At 50.7% G+C, this 21,899-nt stretch overlaps 1 protein-coding gene across 3 annotated transcripts; it reads right to left on the minus strand.

Annotated features, from left to right (window-relative positions):
- Positions 1 to 364: 364 nt before the first annotated feature.
- BMF (Bcl2 modifying factor) lies at positions 365 to 20,899 on the minus strand. Of its 3 annotated transcripts, XM_036217639.1 has the most exons (5): positions 20,789 to 20,899; positions 20,279 to 20,406; positions 17,889 to 18,185; positions 16,292 to 16,452; positions 365 to 4,398 (listed from the first exon to the last, which is right to left on the minus strand). In XM_036217639.1, the coding sequence occupies exons 3-5, from the start codon at positions 18,178 to 18,180 to the stop codon at positions 4,297 to 4,299; spliced, it is 555 nt and encodes a 184-aa protein (XP_036073532.1). In that variant the 5' UTR covers positions 18,181 to 18,185; positions 20,279 to 20,406; positions 20,789 to 20,899; the 3' UTR covers positions 365 to 4,296. The 3 variants fall into 3 exon arrangements, with proteins under 3 accessions (XP_036073532.1, XP_016007681.1, XP_016007679.1); XM_016152195.2 differs by lacking the exon at positions 20,789 to 20,899 and having other exon boundaries at positions 20,279 to 20,731; XM_016152193.2 differs by lacking the exons at positions 20,279 to 20,406; positions 20,789 to 20,899 and having other exon boundaries at positions 17,889 to 20,272.
- Between the last annotated feature and the right edge of the window lie 1,000 nt (positions 20,900 to 21,899).

Below are 21,899 nucleotides of genomic sequence, written 5' to 3' on the forward strand. Positions count from 1 at the left end.
TGTGGGCAGGTCCTTTGCACACATTCCCTCTAATCCTGTAAGGCAGGCACAGCTGTATTTTACACATGTTAGAACTGTCAGCTCAGAGAAGTTATATAACTTTCCTGAGATCGTTTAGCTGGTGGAGGCTGGAACTGGATCCAAATCCAGGTCTGGATCCAAAGCCCACGTCTTTCCACTTCATGGGGCCTCTGCTGTGCTGCTTACTGTGTGGTCAGAAGTCTGAGCTCTTCTCCACTCCAAGAGCAGAAGGGAAGGCCTGACAAGCCAGGAGCCTCAGGGGCAATAGGATGGCAGCTCAGACACAAGTTAGGAGTCTCAAATTCCCTAAAAAGTCTCTTCGCATTTTTACCACACCTTGAAAAAGACAGACCAGCTTTGCTTTAAATGGTTTTATTAAAAATGGTACCAACTGATAAAGATACACATACACTCACATATATGCATGTGAAGAACAGAAATCCAAATAGTCTGTACAGGTTAAAGAACAGTAGGTCCCCTTTCCCCTCCCTCTTTACCTCTCTCCCAGAGGCAGAGTGCCTAAAACCCAGGGCAGCTAATCTGGGATGGACAAAATGCTACATTCTCACTGGGTCTCCCTACAGCCCCTATGGACCCAGGGATGGGGTGGCCAGCTGGGCAATGCTCACAGAGCAGGGAGAAGCACTGGCCGCTTGTACAGAGAGGGGCGGTGGACCAGGAGCCTACGGGCTCCGAGCACCTTCAGCCTCGAGTCTGGTGCACCTACGGAAGAGCTCAGCTTTCTCTGCCATTCCCTCAAGGCTCTACGTCCTCTTCGGCCCTGAGGTACTCACTGCCCAGTGTCCCCGGGAGGCTTCAGAGGCTGACAGGTTAACCCTTTTCTGGAATAAGTCTAGCCAGGGTAGCCTGCCACCAAAGGTCACCCCCTACACACAGAGGAGACCCCATGGCTTCCTCCAGCCTGGGCTGCAGTACTGATTCACCCACAGAAGCCCTGAGAGCCGTGGTAACTGATGAAGTATTCCTGCTTCTCCTGCTCTCTACTCTCCCTACCCCTTTTTCATCAAGTCCCCCTCAAAAGACAAGCTTTCAAGTGTGCTCTTTGCTGACCAGGACAATCAAGTGACTCCCCAGCCTCCTTCTGGGAAGACTTCAGGCTGATGGAGGCCCTGGCTGGACCATCTCAATCGACCGCCTCCCTGCCATGCCCAGGCTACAGCCACACTCAGACAGGGCTTGGCCACTAGGGACAGTGAGACAAGTCAGCTGGGCCCCTCTGAGCACTCAAAACATGCCTGCCACATAAGCTCTACACACAGGCCCACTCCCCTAGGGGCTCAGAGAGGTCACTGGGAGGTAATCTTTTTCTGTCTCAGATTGAGCAAGAGAAGGCCATGGGGGCAGCTCTCCAGTAGCCCAGGCTTTGAAGCAGGCAGAGAAGCCAGGCTCAGTCCTCCAACTGGCTGGGGGAGTCAGACGTCTGGCCTGGGGGGTTCCCTCCCCAGTCTGTCTACAGGCTTCCAGAAACCCCTACTCTGGGGTTCTGAATTGGAAGGCCTGTTTTGACCCTGAATAGCAGGCTTCCCTTCCTCCAGGGCATTTCTACAATGGAAAGGGAGGTTTCCAGTCCCTCTCGCACCCCCGCCCTCAGCAAACCACAAGAGCTCCACAAGTCTTCAGTTGGTTACAGGTCAGGACCCAAGGTTCTCCCTCCCTCTAAATCTGATTCTCCGCCCCCTCACTGGAGACAGCCAAACCTCTGGGGCTGAGGGGTGGGGAGGGGGCCCCAGGGGTAGGGATGTGTCTCCTGAGGCTGGACTTGAGGAATGTTCAGACCAGCACACCAGGCAGAGGGGGAAGGAGCCAGTCTACATCACCAGGCCAATTAACAACAGCCAGCCAGGAGGAACCTCTCTCCTTCCTGGGGCTATTCTGCCAGTAACCTCCCGGCTTTCGGGGGGAGGGGAAGGAGGGAGGTTGTAAGTTTTGTCCTGGCTTGTTTAGTATAGTGAGTTACTTCTTGGCTGCACAGAAGACGGAGACAGTGCAGTCAAACCACCCTCCAGCCGGTCCCAGGCTCAATGTTCAGGTGGGCTTGTCAAACTCTGGGCTCAGTTCTCAGGACAGGCCACAGGGCATCCCTCCTGGGCCTGGCAGGGTCCCTGAAGCTGATAGTTTTGCCTCAGCACCAAAGTCTAAACCACTTATTTGCTCTCTCACTCAGCTCAGGTAGAAAGTCTGCCAAGACGTGTTAAAAACGGTTGGTAGAAATAATCCTGATTTTCTTTTATGTTCCACTCAAGTGTATACCAGCAGTCTGCCTGTCACAGCCTTGGTCCAGGAGAAGGGAAAACAGCTCGTCTTATGCACATCATAATGGTACGGAGACACACAGGGAAGGCTGGATTTCACAACAGTCAGCGTGTCCCAGAGCCAGTCTTCATACCTGTTCTCTGGGCTCCTTATAAGCAGGAACCCATCTTCTTAGCAGACAAACCATGGTACACACCCTGAGAATATAATTCTGGCCAAGAAGAGGTAATACCTCTAGGATATCTGAACAGAACAAAACAAAGGCTTATTCACAGTCTCAAGTCCTCCTCAGGGCCACTGGCAACCTTCGTGCAAATTAGGAAAGGCACCCCTTCTTCTAGGCAGACATAGCCTTCCTTACCCTAGGGCATACAGCTTAGCGAGCAGAGCGCAGGCTGGATTTTAGCCTCCATTATTTTCCTCCGCAGGTTCCCTTGTGCAGTGAACAACCTGCCCGACTGTATATCCAGAAGATCAATGCTTCCCGCTACAATACTGAAGACCTCCTCTCTGCAGAACTGGAGGAGCTCAGGCTTGTTCAGATTTGAGAGTCTACTCCGGACTCCTCCAATTTCTTTGGTAGCCATGGGGTCTTCTCTGCCCAGGAAGGCTATTTTTTCTCCAGGCCTTGCTTCCCTGTTAGCACCAATGTTATCTTTTCTTATATATGCAAAAATTATTTAATATCCAGGAGTCTGGTTCACCGATTCTGTTAACCAGATTCTCCATGTCTTTTCAGATTCTGTGTGTCGGCTATCAAAGCTGGCAGACTGGCTGTTTCAAATTCTCTCCATTAGCGCCACAGCAGGGAGAGAAAGGAAGACGTTCAGAGGCAGCTGTGATCCTGCTGAGTTCCAGAGCATGCCCTTCTGGCCTAGCTGGTAGCCGAAGGAAGACAGGAAATGTGTACCCAGCTTTGCCGGTTCCGCACTCTAAGCATTGTCTGTTACTCTAAAAGACACATTTCAGCTGACAAAGCCACTATGCTGGCTTCTTCCTATATCTTAGTAGGTGTGAAAAAGGAATGGGGATAAGGGGGAGGAGGTATGTTGTTTCTAGGGAAACCAAGGGCTGACTCATCAGTGGGATGGCCACCACATTTCCCAGTCCAGCTGCAATCCTGCCCCTTCAAGCCCTACAGTGCCAATATTAGGGGTGGAACGCAGTCAGCTGCTGGGTCTTTGGAAGTAGAGCCGGCAAAGGCACAAGCTGTTGGTGACTGTATGCTGATTGGCTATTAGGCTCATCCATGGCTAACACCCAGCCAGATCCAGGAAGCCAGAGGTGGCAGTGGTTCTGTACCTCAGCACCAATCCTGGGGCATCCAAGTAGGAACAAGTCAGATTTGAGACCTATGCAGAAGTTTGGTTCATTTCGTGGCATGTTTGAGGGGTGCTTGGAGAAACCCAACCCTCCCTGAGGTCTGCTAGAGATGACAGGGGCTGGGCAAGAATCCCTGAGCCCTTGGGGGCAGGCACTGGCTGGGCCAAATGAGAACCCAGATGTAGGCTGACCAGCCTAATGAAGTTGCCACACTCAGCTGGAAAGCCCCTGGCCGAGGCCTTGGGGGGGTTAAAGCAGTGTGACCATCTGGACCTTGGCCCCGTCCACAGTGGAAGGCCGATAGGTTTGGTGGAACCAGGAGTCTGATAATCCAGTCTCCTATTTCTTAACCAAGCTCCTGTGAGAAAACTATAGTCTACGTGCCAGAGGACATCACTACCTGGTCATCTTCGACAGCTGTTGGCAGAATCTACTTGTCAGAGCCCTCGGGAGGTCCCACTGTCAGACACATTGACCTCTATTTCAACAGTGTTTGACAAAGGCCCCCATTCCTGGTCGAGGCACTGAACAGGGGAAGAAGTCCCACATGGGTATGTCTTATGTACACAGAGATAGATTTTCAAAACAACAACAACAACAAACGATTTCACAAGACACAGTGTCAGTCCTCGCCGCTGTCCTTCCTGTGGTGCCCCTTTCGAAGAGGGCAGCCCAGCCTCACCTGGGACCTGCCCCAATCCTGTTCTCATCTCCATTCAAAGCAAGGTTGTGTAGGAAGAGGAGGATCTGCCACCACACGCGATTTTGGTTCTGCTGGTGCTGAAAGGGAAAAACAAATCAACATGACTCCTAAACACAGCCTTAGAAGACTCCTTATCATTTCCAATAAAAGTTCAGATCAACATGTCTGGGGCGGCCCTTTAATCCTATCAGTATAGCAAACTGAGGAGGTGGGGGGACAAGAGAAGTGGTGATGAGGGGGTGATAGCTAAGTTCTCCAAAAACAATCGCAGTTTTAACATTAAAAAGAAAAGACCAGGCTCTTTATGCACTGTGCACAAGAGGATTAAACTTCTTCCCCTGCTTGCAGGATTTTCCAGAGTTTAGCCAAGTGCTGCTTTTAATCAGATTGGCTCCTGAGCCCCTCAAACCTCAGCTGCATGAACAACAAACTTTCTTCAGAAAGAAAGAGAAGTGCTCCCCTCTCTCCCCCCACTCCAAAGTAACACAGAGAACAAGGGGGAAACGGGGGAGCCTCCATCTGCAAGTGATTTGACACTGTGAAGGTCAAAGGGTTAATCTTCAATTTAAACCACACTGCTGAGGCAGCAAAAATCTGATTTCATCCAGTGCAAACACGCACGCACACACAGACACACACACACACACTCTTGTGCGCCCGCCCTCTCTCCCTTCCCAGCATCTCCAGCTCAGCGCTGCCCTTTTTATAGCTGCTCTTGACAGTAAGCCATAAATAACCCCTCTTGGAACGCTTTCCTACTGACTGGAGCCAATTAAACGTTAAGCAAGAACATACTTGAAAACAAAACAAAAACAAAGAATGCACTACTCTCTGGAGGTTATCCCAGGTCCTACTGTCAGGCAGAGAAGCTGGGGGCAAAGGTCAGGGGTCAGTGGCTCATAGGATTGTGGCTGGTGTCCCGCCCACACAGGTACCATTTCCCCAGGGCCAGCAGAGGCCAGGAGGGGACTGAGGGGTGCTGGAAGAGGCAGTCTTTGTTCTCTCTTTGTCAGGGCCGGAGGACTGGGCTGGGGCCCTCTCTAAAGGGTTCTCAGTGGACAGGGGAATAAAAACCTAGTGTACAGACAGGAGCCAGCACAGGCTGGACCCGGATTACTGCAGCAGCCCAGGCAGCAGACACGTTTATGTGAAGTGTAGGGAGAGCTGGAGCCCTCTCTTGGACTGTCTTTAATCACAGCCTCAGCCCCCACCAAGAGGCTCCTAGTCAGATGGGAAGAGGATAGAGTAAGTCAGTGGCAGAACTGGAAAGTGAGCTCAGGTCCCCTGGACTCCCAAAGCTTTGCAGGTACATCTGGGACAGAGCAAACACGTGGTCGCTGGGTTCCCTTTCACTCTGCCTTAAGCCACAACGAGAAGAGAGGCAAGGTGTCAGCTGAGGCTGATCTCAGAACCCTGCCAACCCAGGAGAACAGAATGCCCCACGCCTGTGGCAACAGTATTCTTCTTTCCCCTGTGGAAGGGAGCCTGGAAAACAACCCAGAAATGTGGCGGAACAGCTACTGCTAAGAGGGGCAGGGAAACTGGGCTGTGCCATAGAGGCAGGAGGCCTGGCAGACTGCGGCTGGGAGACTGATGGCTTCCTTGTGTTTTGTAAACAAAGATGAGTAAAAAGAGGAAACACACCCGGCTTAACAAAATCTGGTTAGAGTAAAGCAGCGTGAAAAAGGACTCAGCTGCAAACCTGAAGACTCAGGCCACGGCAGCTGGGCAGAGCACCCGCCCCTTCTCCTCCCCAGCTGCTGCCCGAGACAGGTGCAAAGGTCATGTGGTGGAACAGGAGAATCCAGGAAAAGACTGGTCCCTGGAGAGGCCGGTCTGCTGGAATTCCCAGTCTCCTCAGGTGCCGGTTTGAAAAGGCCAAGTAACAATAACAGCCGTGATTAGAACAAAAATAGTAACACTGAGTGTGCCAGGCTCTGTTCTGAGTGTTTTACATCTCTGCTTCTCGGAGTATGGACCCTAGACCAGCAGCCTCGGCATCATCTGGGAGCTTATTAGAAATGCAGACCCACTGAATCAGAATGTGTACCTTTAACAAAATCCCCAGGTGAATTTGAGACACAGTATGAGAAGCACTGCTTTATATACATTATACTCCTTTCGTCCTCTCAACAATCCTGTGAGGTAGGTATATATTATCATCTCCATTTTACAGATGACATCATTGAAAGAGTTAGGCCACATAGCCAATAAGTGTCGGGGACTGGACTGAACCCAGACTACCTGACCCTAGAGCAGTGGTCCCTAACCTTTTTTGGCACCAGGGACCGGTGCTCCTATAAGAATCTAATGCCTGATGACCTGAGGTGGAGCTGAGGTGGTGATGCTAACGCTGGGGAGCAGCTACAAATACAGATGGTTTTCTCCCCTGCCCTCTGCTCACCTCCTACTGTGCAGGCCGAATGGGGACCCCTGCCCTAGAGCAATGTTCTTACCCACTATTACTATGCTCTGGGTGCCCTATATACCTTTCTTTATACCAAATCTCACCCTCTATTCTCTGCTTCTCTAGATCATCTCAGAACAGCATAATGCCCAAGGAAGGGAAATCACCATACTATGATTTGGGGCCTGGTCTAATCTCATCTCTGTATGACTCAGTTTCTCCCCAGATTCCCTGAATAGAGGCCACCCGCTGCCTGGGTAACTTTCTGAGCCTTGAGGTCTCTGAGAATAAGGCTAATCAGTACTCTCACTCCCATCACTGGGAGTGCTGGGGTACCAGAAGCAGCTGTGGGCCAGAGAGCGCTTTCAGAAAGGCTGAGGTCTTGCTGGGAGACACAGGCAGGCCTATGTGCAGGTCTACCCTCAGGAAGGATCCAGGTTCTGTGCCTCTGCCTACGACAAGCCTCAGGCCTCATGAATCCACAAGGAAGGATCTGCACCAGAAATCAGAGGACCTGGCTATAGGCTGGGGTCTCCTACCAGCCTGTCTGTGAGCCCTCGCTTCCCTTGTAAGTGAAATCCAGGTCCCCAAAACTGTGTCACAGAATCCACTGAGGTACTGCTGTAAATACAGAGTCCTACCCACACCAATTGGGTCAGAATCTTCAGAGAGGGGGTCCAGGAATGTTTATATTGTACAAACTCCCTGGGTGACATTTTTTAAATCAGAAATAATAGTTATTGTATATTTTAGTCACAAATGCATGTTAACTGTAGAAATATTGGAAAATACAAGAAATTACAGAGGAGAAAATAAAATCATTCATGATTCTATAGCCTAGAAGAAAACACTCCGTAATTTGGTGTTTTCTTCAATCTCTTTCAATCTGTTCCACCCAGATTAATGACTTGGCCGACAAGAGGTAAATCCTGCCCAGGTGGTTCCACGGCAGCCAGGACACAGACAGGCATTTGGAAACCACTGAGGTGCTCTCCAGCCCTCAGGTTTGGTAATTCGGAGTTTGTCATCCACAGTTACCTTCAGGAGTACAGCTCAGAGCTCCAACAACTGAATCCGGTCAGCCTGGTAGAGGGTCTGGGTGGGCCTGGAGAACAGGCTGCCTGTACAGAGTTTAGCTAGCGGCTGCAGCAGCCATGAGACCAGCAAGAACAGGCCCGGGAACCCATCCATCTACAGTCCCAGCTGCCCTTTCTCCGGGCACAAGCTGATGCCACACATATTCCACTTAGCCTTCTCCTGCCACAAGCAGCCACCAAAAGGCCCTTTCCTGAAAGAAAACCAAGCTGCCTCGCACCAAGAGAATCAAAGAATGCCCTGATTTTGAGGGGCAACAATAAATAAAATATTTTTTAAAAAATTAAACAAAAGGGCCTGACTAGCAAGGAAAGAAAAAGGACTTGAAGGGAGGCCAATGAGAGAAACAGTAAGGAGGAAGGAAATCACCATTTACCCAACAGGATGAAGTACACAAAGACACCAGAACACCAGAGAACATGGGTCCTTCTAGGAGAAGGGGTGGAGAAGGGGAGAAGGAAGGGGGAACCAGGAAAGAGTGTGTCTGGCTTCTGATTCTCAGGCACTTGGCACAGCACCCAGCACATAACCGAGACGAGTGAATGCAAACCCCAGAGCAAGGCCCAGCTCTCCCAGACTCGCCTTGAGCACTCCTCAAAGTCTGTGAACCTGCAAAGTATGGGAGTTCCCAGAATGCATAGTCAGGATACCCTCAGGGCTAGGGGATTGGGCTACAGGGGATGGGAAGCTGGTGGGAATTTAAGCTTATACCAGAAGGCCTCAAATTCGGAGTCTAGACTGTAGAACCAAGGTATGGAGGGGAAGAATAAAGGTGAATACCCTAAGGGAAGGGGTTCTAACAGGGTGGATAAAAATGTTCTCTTCAGTTAAAGAGAGCAAAACCAGGCATAGAAGCCTAAGGTGTTTCTTTGACTCGGTCCCACTTCCTTGCTGAGCTCAGAGGATGAAGGCTGTCAGTTGACAGCCATTCCAATCACCCCTGCTGTGCGCAAGGCACTGTGACTGAATGGCCATTCATCCTGTATAATAGGGAATGTGTAGGGACACACAGTAGGTACTCAACAAGTACACACTAGACTGACTACAGAAAAGTCAGCCTTGCAAGATAATCCACTTGTGTGAGGCCAGGAACCACTGATGTCTAGCCAGGTCTAAAGATGTACTTGATGTGATAGTATCAGCCTCTTGCCTGGGGAGAGGCCCAACTAGTAAAAGGCTTTTTTTTTTTTTTTTTTTTTTCTTTTTAAATAGCTGGCTGTGGTGTTCGACATGGTTGGATTACACAAATCAAACTCTGTTTCATCCCACGTGACCTCTGCCCTAAACACAAAGAGTGTTCCCTGCACTCCTCCGATAAGAATCTCCCTCTGCCTCTCCCCTTCAGATCCAATTCACACCCTCTGGGGACTTTCTGTGTCACCGGTGTTCCAAATGTTCCAGCAAGAGCTGATTTACCCCCAAAGACTTAGAAGAAGGAGCGAGGCTATGCTGAGGCCCTACTTTAAAAGAACCCTGCAAATTCGCCAAACAGATAATTTATTATATCTCATGCTTAGAACGGGGTGCTCCTATCTTTCTGTTTGTTCCTCACAAACATCTGGGAAATAGGAAGGGCAGGTATTATCACTCCCATTTCACAGATGGAGAAGCAAAGGCTCAGAAAAGTTACCTCAAGCAAATTAGTTGAGAGGCGGTGTTATTCAGACCTATGTTCTTTCACTAAAAGAGCTATGTTCTTTCACTAAAATATTATAGTTTATTCACACTATGAAAATAGTATTAACTTTTCAAAGTGAATCACAGTTGAATTGCTCCCCTAGTATATTTAAAGACATTGTTTCCAGATCATTAACGATTTAGTAAGGATGCTGTAGACCAGAAAAAATAAACCTTTCAGAGGCAGAGCTAACTGAAGATCAAACAGAAATAAAACTAAAACTGATCTGAAATTATGACTTCAGATCATGTTCTGAAACCATGCTCAGTTTCTTTAAAATGCAGAATTGTATATACTCTGCTTTATGAGGAGACACACTCTACAGAATGACATTTCCCTACTTCTTCTCTCTCCCCGTCAGACTCTGAACCCACCCCGGTGAGGCTGAAGGGAAGGGCACTGCCGTTGGGGACTGGAACACAGTGATAAGGGAGACCTTAGGAAAATTCCACTTGAAAGAAGCTGGGAAGATACCTTTGTTCAATTCAGCAAGTTTTTATCAAGCACCCGACTGAGCTAAGAGTTATAAAGAATATGAGGATGAGCGACGTAAACCTTGTTCTCAATTATTTTACAATCTGAAGGACAGAAAAGCAAAAACATAGAAATAAGTGTGACAAGAGGCAGAGCAGGGTCCGGGCAGGAAGTGGGAGCTTCATCGTGTTCTTGCTTTCAGCTTTCCCGGATGCGCTTGCTGAGGAGCAGGGATGGGTGGGGTAAGATCATGATTTTAGGATCAATCAGAGCTGTATGACTCCCAGCTCAACCACTTACAGTGTAACCTAGGCATGCTATCTCCCTTTTCTGATCTCAGTTTCCTATAAAATGGAAATAATGGGGTCTAGAAGTACAAGGTTGCTATGGTGATCAAATGAGAAAAATCTATGTTAAGTATGGGGCCTGGTGGCTGCAGGGAGCAAGCTCATTCCTCTAGATGAGCATAAGGAGATCCTGCGCCCACTTTGCTTTGCTGAGCTCTTCCTTCAACACATTCTGCTCACAGTGCCCATCCGGGAGTGCTATCTTCTGAACAGACCTATCGAGTCTTCTGGAAATCCTTGACTTCTCACTCCAAGATAAGCTATGGCAACCAGAGCTAGCTGGCTTCAGAATTCCAGGCTGCAAGCTGAGCCAGGAATTCTAAACCCCACAGGGCAACTCCTCGAGCCCAGTGGGCCCACTGCCCCAGAATGCTCCTGATGCAGATACCCGAGGAATGAGCAACACAATGGCAAATGAAAGAGGAAAAAATATTCCTTGCCAAGAGCTTCCCCAGCCCAGCCAGCAGTGCTAACAGGATGCTGTAACCACAGTCCACCACCATGGCAAAAGGGCAGCCTGGGGCCAGCAGATTCTCAATCAAAGACAAGAGGAGGCCTTCAAACACAACTGGAGGTCTTCGGCCACAGGGTGCTGGGGATGAGGGACAGGGCTGTTCGTACCACCCATGCCCCAGAGCTCTACTTTTCACTTCCATGTCCTGGGGTAGGAACTATTGAGGCCCTTACCTAGCTCCCCACTAGGACGGCTCTGTGCTTCAGTGTCCCTCAGTCTGAGAACAGTTCCATTAAACTATCGAGCAACATCTTAAGAACTCAGAAAGGAAACAGTGGGGTGTGTGCTCTGGTCAAAGGCAAGGGAGAGAGGAGATCAAGGAGAGGGGAGGTCTCTTGTAGGTCTACAAGGCTGTAGTAGGAACCCCAAAGCTCTAACTCCTAACCTGGGGCCTTTGCGGCTGGCTGTTCTTGTCCCACCAGGGACCAGTTCCCTGGACAGGACAAGACAAGCTGAGCATGGAAGATGGCCGGACCCCCTTCCTTACCATACACACTGACTGCTCTCATTCTGTTCTCATGCTCTCTTGGTTGCAAGACATGGATCAAAAGGCAAATCAGACATTTTTTCTTTAGCTTTCATTTTCTAGTGCCTTCCCCAAACCCTTCCCCTCATCGTCCCCCCTCCCCCTAGGAAAAATAAAACCCAACTCCCGTTCCCCTCCGTGGCTTGCCTTGCTGGGAGGGAATGAACTGTCCGGAACTACAAGGCCCTTCTCCTGGAAGAGAGAGTAGTCAGGTGCAGAGCTGTGTGGGGAACTCAGCTTCTAGTCAGCCACGCTGATGACTCAGAAGCTAAATATAGCGAGCGATATAAACAGAGCCAGCCACAGAGCAAACACAGGGCCCCCAAGTTCCAGCACTGGCTCTCACACGCACAGCAGCTTTCTACAGCCCCTCCCCCAGCCTCACTCTTCCCAGGCACTGTCCTAGGTGGACCTCTCACTCCTGGGACAAAGACTGGCTCTTTAGGGGATGCTTCTCACTTCAGGGCTAGTTTCTGGGTCTCCTGCCCAGGGCTGCTCCACCTAGAGCCTGAACAACCTCACTAGCCACAGTCTGAGCTCCAGAAAACCACTCACCAACAAGGAGAGCATCCCAAAGGGTCCAGAAGCAGTCAGTCTCCCTGAACAAAGGATCCAGGCTGCTGGCAGAGAAGCTGCTAGTTAATAAATCATGCAAACACCAGCTTGGGTACAACGTCCAAAAAAGCTCCCCAAGAATAAAGGCAGGTCCAAGTGAAATCCTAAAGTCACCTTTTAACACACTTCCAAAAGTGTCAAACTGTTCATACTGTAATAAGTATACGTCTTAAAATTTCCAAACGGCTTTCACATCAATTCTGCAAGGCAAGCATTAGAAACCGAGGCTCGGAGAAGATAAATGATTTGCCTGTGAACATAGTGACAGAGCTAGGATTTGAACCTAGATGTGTCTCAAGTCCAGGATCCATCCTGTGATAGTGCAGGTGGTTTCAAATGAGTGGCTAAAATTTTTCTCAGATTTTATTTTCCAGAAAGTCTAATTATTATTCAGGGAATTTCCAAATCCAACTGTTCTGAATGGAACCACTCTTGGTCCAAGTGAAGAAGCCATTTCCAACACGAAGAATTCCAACCCTCCTGTAGCTTTACTCACTCGACCATCTACAGTAGCTAATGTTTTGGGTGTTTTTGTTTGTTTGTTTGTTTGTTTGTTTGTTTTTGTTTTTACGATTCTTGGCTTCTTGACATTGCCCAGAAACATCCCTACAATTTTCAAGATGGGTCTATGGGGACAAGAGACTTTACAAACGGGAGGGGACACCAGTTACTGTCCAATCTTAGGCTCATGCCAGAGGAGACCATGACAGGGGGAATGGCTGGGACTCACTCATTCTAACCAGAGCAGCCAGCCAGGAGCTCAGTGAGGAGGCAAACCTGCACCTCCTCTTTCCTGCAGGAGCTGGATGAACATGGAAACACCAGGGCATCCTCACAGAGCGTGAGTCAAGGTAGGTCATGGTCAGCAGACGACGAGAGGTCACCTACTGTAGCTGGTGGCTCAAAGAAGAGCAAAAAGGAGAACCTTCCACTCCAGACCCAGCCAAAGAAAGGTGGGGTATGTGACCATTGGAAAGGCCTTTACCTGTACCCACTCTGCCTCCAACTCTCTTGCTGCTTTGGAGACCCAAAGAGCCAACAGTGAGCACCTCGCTGACACTGATCTTCTGCCTCCGATTCCATCCCGGTCAGTCCAGAGGAGCCACCCTGAACTGATCATTCGGGTAACCAGGCTAGACCTCCACACTGAATGCTCCTTGAGAAATATGCTGGGAGGGCTTATGACCAGCATAAACTGACACCAAGAGAATTTACAACCTTTCCAATCTGTGGCCACACTGATGTACTCAATTTGCCATAATGTCACCCTACAACAAACACACTACCCATCACCCACTTCCTCTGCTCCGTATGTCCTACGGAGAAGCCTTCCCGATAACAGAAAAAAAAATAATAATAATAACTGAGGTCCATAACCAAGGACAAAAGGCAGAGCTCATACCTTCTATAGGACTCAGAGACCAACGGCCACTGTCTAGCCCTAGGACACCATCCCAGATCTGAGGAGAAAGGAGATGACCAGGCCCCTTCAACTTCTTACTGCCTCTGGGTTGTTTTTTGTGGCTCCCTAAACTCAGCCCACAATAATGGGCAATGACATCACTCTCTGAGGAGAATGTACAAGGCCAAGCCCCACAGCTGGACACCGATTTCTCTGGACAGGGTGACAGGAAACTCAGGGATCAGCATGACAGGTAGAGTGGGGAATGTGAAGGCTAACTAGGATTATACAGAGACAGAAAAAAAACAGCATTAAAGAATACCTACTGTGTGCCTGGAATTTTCATAGTTATTTTCTCACTTAATCTTTACAGTAAAATTCTGTGGTATTAGCTCAAATTTACAGAAGAGGAAATAGGCTTGGCAAGGTCAAGTGACTTCCCAAAGGCTAGTAAGTGGAAAAACTGATATTTAAACCTGGGTTTTCTAACTTTATACTCAAAACCTAGAGACTTAACCCTAAAGCACTTCCTTCCTAGTACCTCCGTTTCTCTACCTGCAAAGATGAGGGAAGGGAATAGGGAAAGAAGGTAAAGGATAATAATGTAGAAGTGCCAACAGTACTTTCTAGATATGAAATATTTGACTGTAGTTTATATAATAATCGAGTTCAGAAAAGGACTCACTTTTTAAAAAAAATTTCAGAGTTTGAGTCGAACTGACAATGTATATCGTATATCAGGGAGCAAGATCTCAAATGCTCCCCAGTGATTCACTTCTTAAAACCAGCTGCGGAAAGGTCCTGTGTGCCAGTGCTCCACCTGCCTGTGGCCATTATCCTAGCTCTTCCCGCAGGATGAGCTCCTGGTGAAGGTCTGAGAGCAGGGTTAGTGGGAAGGAGGGGGTTAAAAGCAAGAGGATTCCACAGACCAAAAGCCTGGTTCTTTGTAATGGAAAATTTGGGAAAGTTGGCTCTGGGCTAGAGAGGCTTCACTGGCCAGCTTCCTGCCACTGCAAGATAGAAGAAGTAGGTAGCAGGTAGGTAGATGAGGGGCACAGAGAACTCAGGAGCCCGTATGAGGTGAGGAGCAGAGCAAGAAGGCGCTCCTACAGTTAGTCCTCCAGCTCTGCCTCTCCTCCTCCCAGCTAGGGCAGCTCTGGCTGAGAGGACAGTACCCTGTCTAGAGCTGAACCAAACCTTCAAAGCAGCAGCCCTCAACTGGAGGAAATGATGCCAAGCAGCAAAGAGCAGGGTCAGACCTTGGGACCAGGGCCACTTCCTCCTGTTCAGGACTGAGTCAGGAAGAAAGGGCCTTGGGCTATGGTCTAGTCCTGTCCTCCCGGCCTGTTCCCAAACCTTCAGGGATGGGGGAATATTCTGGGAAACACCTGTTAAGAGAGACTGGGTCTGCTGGGAATGAAGAAAGCAGGTTTCCAGGCAGTTCTCTAGATGAGTCTAGGAGACCCACAGCCACTGTGTCCTTTATCAGCTCTAGCACCAGGACTGGAAGATGTGAGCTAGGCTCAGCCATTGGCCTGTATAAGCAGGGTAGAGTGAATGGGTAGGAGGGAGGCCAAGAGAAAGAAATCAAGAATCAGAGTGAGTCCACACATGCCTGAGGGAAAACTCTAGGCCAAGTTTCCACGGAACAATCAAAGGAGGAACTAGAGATTGAAGCTTGGGGCCAGAAGACAAGGCCAGGCTGCCTTATTATCTCAGCACAGGGCCACCCTCCCTTCCTGATCTTTAAGGGACTAGGACTGCCTACCGGGACCACTTCTAGACCAAAATTTCCCTCAGAACTCCTTGGCAGAAGGCACTTACCATATCTAACTCCTGATGGCCTGTTCTCAGGAGACCCAAAACCCTTAAGTCAAATCTACTACTACTGGTTACTCTCTTCTTGTCTGAAGTGACCCATGTAACCTGAGTCTGACTGATCATTATTTATTCTCTTGATTTCCAGACAGACAACAACACACACACACACACACACACACACACACACATCTCGCTGGGCCAGGGACACTGTCCTAGAGGTAGGAAATGTGCACACTTCCAGGTGGCGAGCCTCAAAGGTGGTTGTACTATCACAGATCAGCCTCAGGCTTCTCTCCCTGTCTTGGCAGCTGTCCAGAAATCCAGACCAGAGAGGAAGGGTTAAGAGCCTGGGGGCCGCCCAGACAGGGCTACAGAGCACGGCAGCCTCCAGCCCATGGCACGGAGGGCTGCTCCAGCACGAGCCTGCCAGCCGCCGCCTTTGTTGATGGACTCTGCCACATGCTCGACTGACACGCGATGTCCCGCCCTGGCGGGGCTGGTGCCAGGCTGCCGGCCAAGCACCAGGCCAAGCGCCTGGCTGCCAGTCTGGAGAGACTCTCTGAGGTACACTCTCCATAGTCCCAAGCCCCAGTTCCCAGACAGAGACAATGAGGAGTGGCTCCCCAGCTGGAAAGTGTCAGGTTACAACCGGTTCCACCACTTTCCCCCACTCAGGCCCATCCCTCTGCCGTGGTTACTCAGTTCCCACTGCACCCAACTGTCCAGTTTTACTGCAGAACCCTGAAAATCTCCCTTTTAGGTCTGTGAGGGACATTCTTCCAACCTGGGCTTCAAGAAGACAGAGTTTGTCAAGCAAGGCTGCAAAAAGCCATCCCATTCCCCAGGAGGGAAGGATTATAGCATCTCCCAAAAAACCACTCTTCTGGAGCCTGAGCTGAAAGTGGGCAGATAACCAACTTGGAGCTTAGAGATGAGAGCCCATCCAGTCCTCAGGAATCACAATAGCCAAGGCCAAAACTCTGGGGCCATATCCTTGAGGCCTGGCAGAGACAGAGTTGCTAAGGCAGGCCCCAGCCCCCCAACCCAAGCAGACTCAACCCCCAGCCCCCACTTGAAGGTCCCATGCCTACCTGCTGCATATGAAGCCGATGGAACTGGTCTGCAATACACTGAAGCTTTCTGGCAATCTGTATCTCCACTCGATGTTGCCACAGCCCTTCAGGAGGCTGCTCATCAAGGGGCAAGCCTGCAGGGAAACTGGCAGGGAGAGGGAGCCGGTAGCCAGCATTGCCTGCAAAGAGAGAGGGCCCACATCTCAGCATTCTCCATGACTGTCCCTTCCTCCCATACCCAACACTCTTGGCTGGGACCTGGGGCTGAGGCCTTTAGCAGGGCACTCTGCCAAAATTTGGACAACCTGACTTGCCTGTTGCCTGAGTATATAAAAATTGTTGGTAATGGTCCCAGCCTTCCCTTCAGTTCTGTTCGCCAGCAGTGTCATGGCAAAGGTAATACGTGTGGGTGCACGTGTCCTTATTTACCAAGCTATGCTTGACCGTAATTTATCATTCATGTATTAGCACGTTTATACTCTTCTCTGGAAAAGAATAGAGGCAGCTCTCCAGAGTTCCTCAGTTGAGTAAAGCAAGAGACAATAAAAGAAAAAACCAAAAAGTGTTTTCACGTTTTAGTGCAGCAGAGGAAGGCTGGTCTCAGGTCTTGAAGCTCTGGGCAGTGGTACAAAAACTAGGGAGAGCAAACTCCTCAGACCCACAGAATAGCCAAGTTCCTCTCTGGAGGCGGTCAGTCCCCGGTGAGACCAAGTGCTGGCAACACAGCTGCCGCTAGGGGCGCCCATGCACCTCCTCCCTCCTTTTCACTGTCCTGCCCACCTGCCTACCTTATTCATCTTCTCTGACTCCGGCCTGAACTGTTATGCCAGAATTGCCCTACAGGGCAGCTTCCTCTGGAAATAACTGCATCATCTCCTCAATCTGTCTTTCAGATCCAGCAAGATAGCCTCCAAACCCTTTCTTTCCCTCCATAAGCTATAACACTAAAAGAAGAAAACAGAGTGTCTAACCCTGCCCTCTCGCCAAAGGACAGCATGTTGCTCATAAAACCAACCATTTAAGCCCACAAATGAAGGGGTCTTGTCTGACTGAGCCTTGGAAACAGCCCCTCTGCTGGCATGAAGCCCAGGAAGTCCTAACCTCTTTCTCCGGTTCCCCTTCCAAGCACAGAAAGTCCCAAGTGACAATTGGGGGTCACCTTCAGGAACCTTCCCTCCCAGAAGGGGCTGGGTTTTCCCCTTCAGTGTCAACAGTGAGTCACAGATCCCCCAACCTTCTCTAGGGCAACACTAGCCACTTTACAGAAAGCACATCACTACCAGGACACAAAAGTCTGGGCCACTCGACAGGCCACAGGATGTAAAAGCCAAGGCCTAGGTACCCTCTTTCCAACCCAAGGAGACACCATGGACCACGAATCCCTCCAGAAAGGGAAAAAAGAACAGCTATGATGACAGGCAATTCGCTCTTCTTGGGGCCCAAGGAGCACAGATAAGGTGCAATGACAAGCAGAAGGGCAGCAGGTGAGAGTTGAATCAATAGCCCCTGCTACTCAGTTTGGGGAAGGAAATAGCAACAAGCAGGTTTGGGGAGGGAAAGTCCCCTCTTTTCCCCCAGTCTCTATGGGAGGAGTCCTGAGGCTAAGAGTACTCACCATAAAAGAGTCGCTGGGGTTCCTCAGTCACCCCACAAGGCAACATGACACCCTGGCTCGGAGAGGCTGGACTGAGGGTCTGGGTGGCTTTGTCTTCCTGGCTGGTGGGTCGAAGCCCAGGGCCACAGCAGTGGGTGAGAGGAAAGAGCTGCAGACGGCTGAGGGGGCAGTCCAACTGGCTCTGGGCAAACAGGTCAGCAGAAGGCAAGCTCCCAGGCTGGGTCCCCAGCTCCCCATCCTCTGGCTGAAACACATCATCCTCCAGCTCCTCCACACACTGAGGTGGCTCCATCTCCCCTGTTAGGGAGTAACAAGGCATCCAGGATGCTGTGCCCACCTAGGCCAACCCTGGAGTGGGAGTCCTTCCCTCCCCTTCCTTCTTCCTTGGTCTCCCTTATCTAGGGAAGTGGGCCAAGGTAGATAACGGATAACATGCGCTGATGATAAAGCCCTGCAAAGGGTAACATCCACCCCCAAATGTGGACTGCCTCACTGTCCAAGGACTCTCTACACCTCTTTCCTGGCTTTTCTGATCCAGCTGGTCACAATCATGAAGTTTGACTGCTACTGACTCTGAGCAATAGCAGAGGTATGATCAGTGGCTACAAGCACGCAGGGTACCTGGGGAAATGTCAACAAGACTAGCCTCTGAGTAGCTGTGGGAGGGCAGAAAAGTGCTGTGACTGGCTGTACACAAAGTGCTCACAACTATCTCTCTCTCTCTTCCTCCCTCTCTCTCACTGCCCTGAGGAGTAACCACCAAGTCTGAGCTGAGCTCCGGGCTCAGCAGTAAAAACAAAAGCCAGCCAGCAATCCTAGGGCAGCCAGGTTCCCTCCAAACGTGAAAAGCCCCGCCCAGCTGCCCATCTATTCTAGTCTCCACCCCCTGGCTTGCTCAACACAACAAACAGGCTCCTTGGTGTGTCCTGGGAGAGAAGAAAGACCTAAGTTAAGCATTGCAGCTACCCTCTCAGCAGAATAGAGCTGACTGCCCACCACAGCTTGGCCTGGAGGGTAGGTCCAGCATTCAGCAAAGTGGCCAGCCTCCCCCAGGTCAGTCTACTCACTAGTCTCCAAGACTTCAAATCTTTCCCCATAGCCAGCCTACCATTCCTACAAGTGCTGAACCTGAGATTGGTACGACATGCCTCCTAAGAAGGAAGTGAAATTCAGCCCTTTCTCTGTGACCTCACTCACTGCCTATACTACTCAGGTTGTTGATGAGTTTCTTGGTGACAAAGAAGTTCCTCTTGCTCCACCTGATGTATTTTGGAAGTCTGAGCTTAGAGCCACCCGGCATCTTAAGCTCCCAACCTAGCCCCCTTCACACACACTAGGAACCCCTTAGCACCCCTGGGCAGCCAGAAGCAACAACCACCTGAATAGTTAAGGTTACAGAGAGACAATGTTTGTCACTGCCAGATTCAATTAGAGATCCCCTGAGAATTTTGTCTCTCAAGTCTCTTGCCTTTGAAGAGCAAGCCAAATGGTATATGGGTTGGTAAAGTATTTAAAGAAATCTCAGTTAAATTCAGAAATCCCAGCTTTCCCAAATGCAAGCTGTCTCTGAGGTGCATTCTTCAACAGTTCCTCCATCCCATCTAGTCCTTGTCCTATCTCTGCCCTCTTCCCTGGAGAGTGAGATGCCTACTTGGATGGCAAAACAGGCATCTGGTGTTCTTTGAACAGTATTTCCCAAAGAGGGGTGGGAGAACTCCAGCTTATCAGCACCAGGAAACAAAGTTACCTGCTGAAAGGACCAAAAGCTGTCCTGCCAGTCACCTGGCAGGGGCTCTCCTACTGCCCTTCAACCTCCTCTGGCAAGCTGGCAATCCCAACTTAAGAAGGGGCCCTCCAAAGCCAATCACATGCAGGAGTCATTGTCTTGATTCTTCCTTTGAAGCCCGTCACCTCCCCCTCCCCCTCCCCCTCCAGCAAAGCCCCAAAGTTCAACCCTTGCCTGGACTGAACAGTGGGGGAGGTGCAGCCACAGGGTGTGGCTCTACCAGCCCGGGAGACCCTTTCCACTCTCCCCAGTAACTGCAGGTGGGAGCCTCCGGAGGGGTGCAAAGTCAAGTGTAAACTGGGATACAGTAGAGATGCTCTTCTCCCCCACCCCTGAGCTGAAGAGGTGATGTCCAAACTGGTAGGAGCAGGGCCCTCCCTGAGAGCACTGCCAGGGAAGGTTTTATTCCTAGCAAGGGGAACTAAAGCTCGCTGGAGCCATCTGAGACCCTAAAGGCTCTAACAGGGATGCTGAAACTTAGACGACTCCTCTTCCTCCCAGAAGGCAGGAGCCACACACTCTGAACCTCAACAGAGGCGAAAGTCTGGTAACACACACACACACACACGCACGCACGCACGCACGCACACAACACACAGCAGACCTGGGTGACTCCAGGAGAGAGTCTCAGCTTCCGAGTCGTGATGCCAGGGCTCCGCGCCAGGGTCCAGCGTGACGAGCACTCGGGGGCTTGGCGCCCAGACTCAATTGGGAAGGAGGGGAAAAGCCCAGCTGTTAAGGAGAGGAGCCTTCAGACTCCGCAGGGAGGCAGAACGCCCACAACTCCCTGTCCTACCCCAGAGATCCAGAGGCCGTGCCGTTCTCGGGAGCCTAGGTCGGCTCAACAGTGCACCGCAGGTTCCCCTGCCCACCTGGACCCAACTCCTTGGACGCTCAAATGCTACTACCCCCAAGTTGCCTCGTGGAGCAGTGCACCTAGATGTGGGTTCGGCACCCCACTCCTGCAGCCCAGTGCCCCAGTCTTTCATGGTCACCCCACACGCCCCGCAGCCCAACCCTTTCCCGGCCCCCACGCGCAGCGCGACTCCTCTCCCCACTTCCCCGAGGAGGTGCGATCCAACTCCGCCAGGCTCCCGGCTGCCCGGGCGCTCACCGGGCTGCGGCGGGAGGCGGGAGGCGGGAGGAGCGAGCTGGGGCGGCAGCGGCAGCAGGCGGGCGAGCGCGGGAGGAGTACACTGCGCACCGCGCGGTATTGTTTCCAAAATACGTCCGCTCGGGGCATCCCGCAAACAGCTGATGAGGCCCCGCCTCCGCGCGTCACGCCGATGGCTGGCCAATAGTAAGTGGAGCCCCAAGTCCCGGGCTGGGCGCCTGCCAGGGACGGTCACGAATCTACGAACCTTCTTTGCAAGGGGCCGGGCAAAATTCTGACACCCTCCAGAAACGCAGTTGTTGCGCTGTTGACCTCGCCGATTCGGTTCCTATCGCTGGTTCCGGAAGCGCAGGAGAGTCCGCGAGTCCTCTTTATTAGGAGCGAACGAGGGGGCGCCAAAATGACTTTTGTCTCCCCTTTCTCGGGAATGGGCTAAATAAATACTGCGCGTCCAGAAGGAGGGGAAGAGGAGACAAGGAGTTTTAGATACAGCCGGCAGTGTCCAGTGGGTGCAGGTGGATCCCGGGAGGGTGGCAAAGCACTCTCCTGCTTGCTGAGGTGGTCAGGAGAAAACTCTAGCCCCAAATCTGTAGGAAGCACGAGAACACGTGTGTCTGGTGCTGTTACTGAGTGACATTCATATCGAACTCATCCAAAGGAATCCTCATGTCCTCTTCTTGACTGGGCGTGGACACTTACAAAATAAGTACCTGGCTGAGAAGAGGAGGGATCAAGAATGCAGGGACTGCTTAGGCAGTTGACACACATCCTGCTTATGGTAGCATCCAGAGATGGTGCTGGTGCTGCCATGAGGGCAAAGTGTCCAGCATATTGCATACTATCAATAAGGGACTCTCTGGGCTATTCATGAACAATATTGAGCACCTACATTGTGCCAGATATTGGGCTAGGTACCAAAAACCTGGTGCCTGCCCTCAAGAAGCTTACAATATACTTGGATAGGTAGAACTGAAAATAATGGAAAGCAGTATGAAATGTGTTAATTTCAGGGATAATGACTTCTGGAAGAGGTAGAAAATTCAGAAGGCAAAGACTAGGGAAGGCTTCAGAGAGATGGCTTTTGATTTGGGTCTTAAAGGATAGAGACATT

This window comes from Rousettus aegyptiacus, unplaced genomic scaffold (assembly GCF_014176215.1).
Source record: "Rousettus aegyptiacus isolate mRouAeg1 unplaced genomic scaffold, mRouAeg1.p scaffold_m13_p_3, whole genome shotgun sequence".
NCBI classification, from domain to species: domain Eukaryota; kingdom Metazoa; phylum Chordata; class Mammalia; order Chiroptera; family Pteropodidae; genus Rousettus; species Rousettus aegyptiacus.

Coding starts and splice junctions, on each gene's coding strand:
- BMF (XM_016152193.2), bottom strand. CDS start 18,207: ATGCCTTGTTACTCCCTAACAGGGGAGATGGAGCCACCTCAGTGTGTG. Junction 16,453..17,888: donor ACCCCAGCGACTCTTTTATG/GTGAGTACTCTT, acceptor CTCTCTTTGCAG/GCAATGCTGGCTACCGGCTC. Junction 4,399..16,291: donor ATCGGCTTCATATGCAGCAG/GTAGGCATGGGA, acceptor TTTCCCTTTCAG/CACCAGCAGAACCAAAATCG.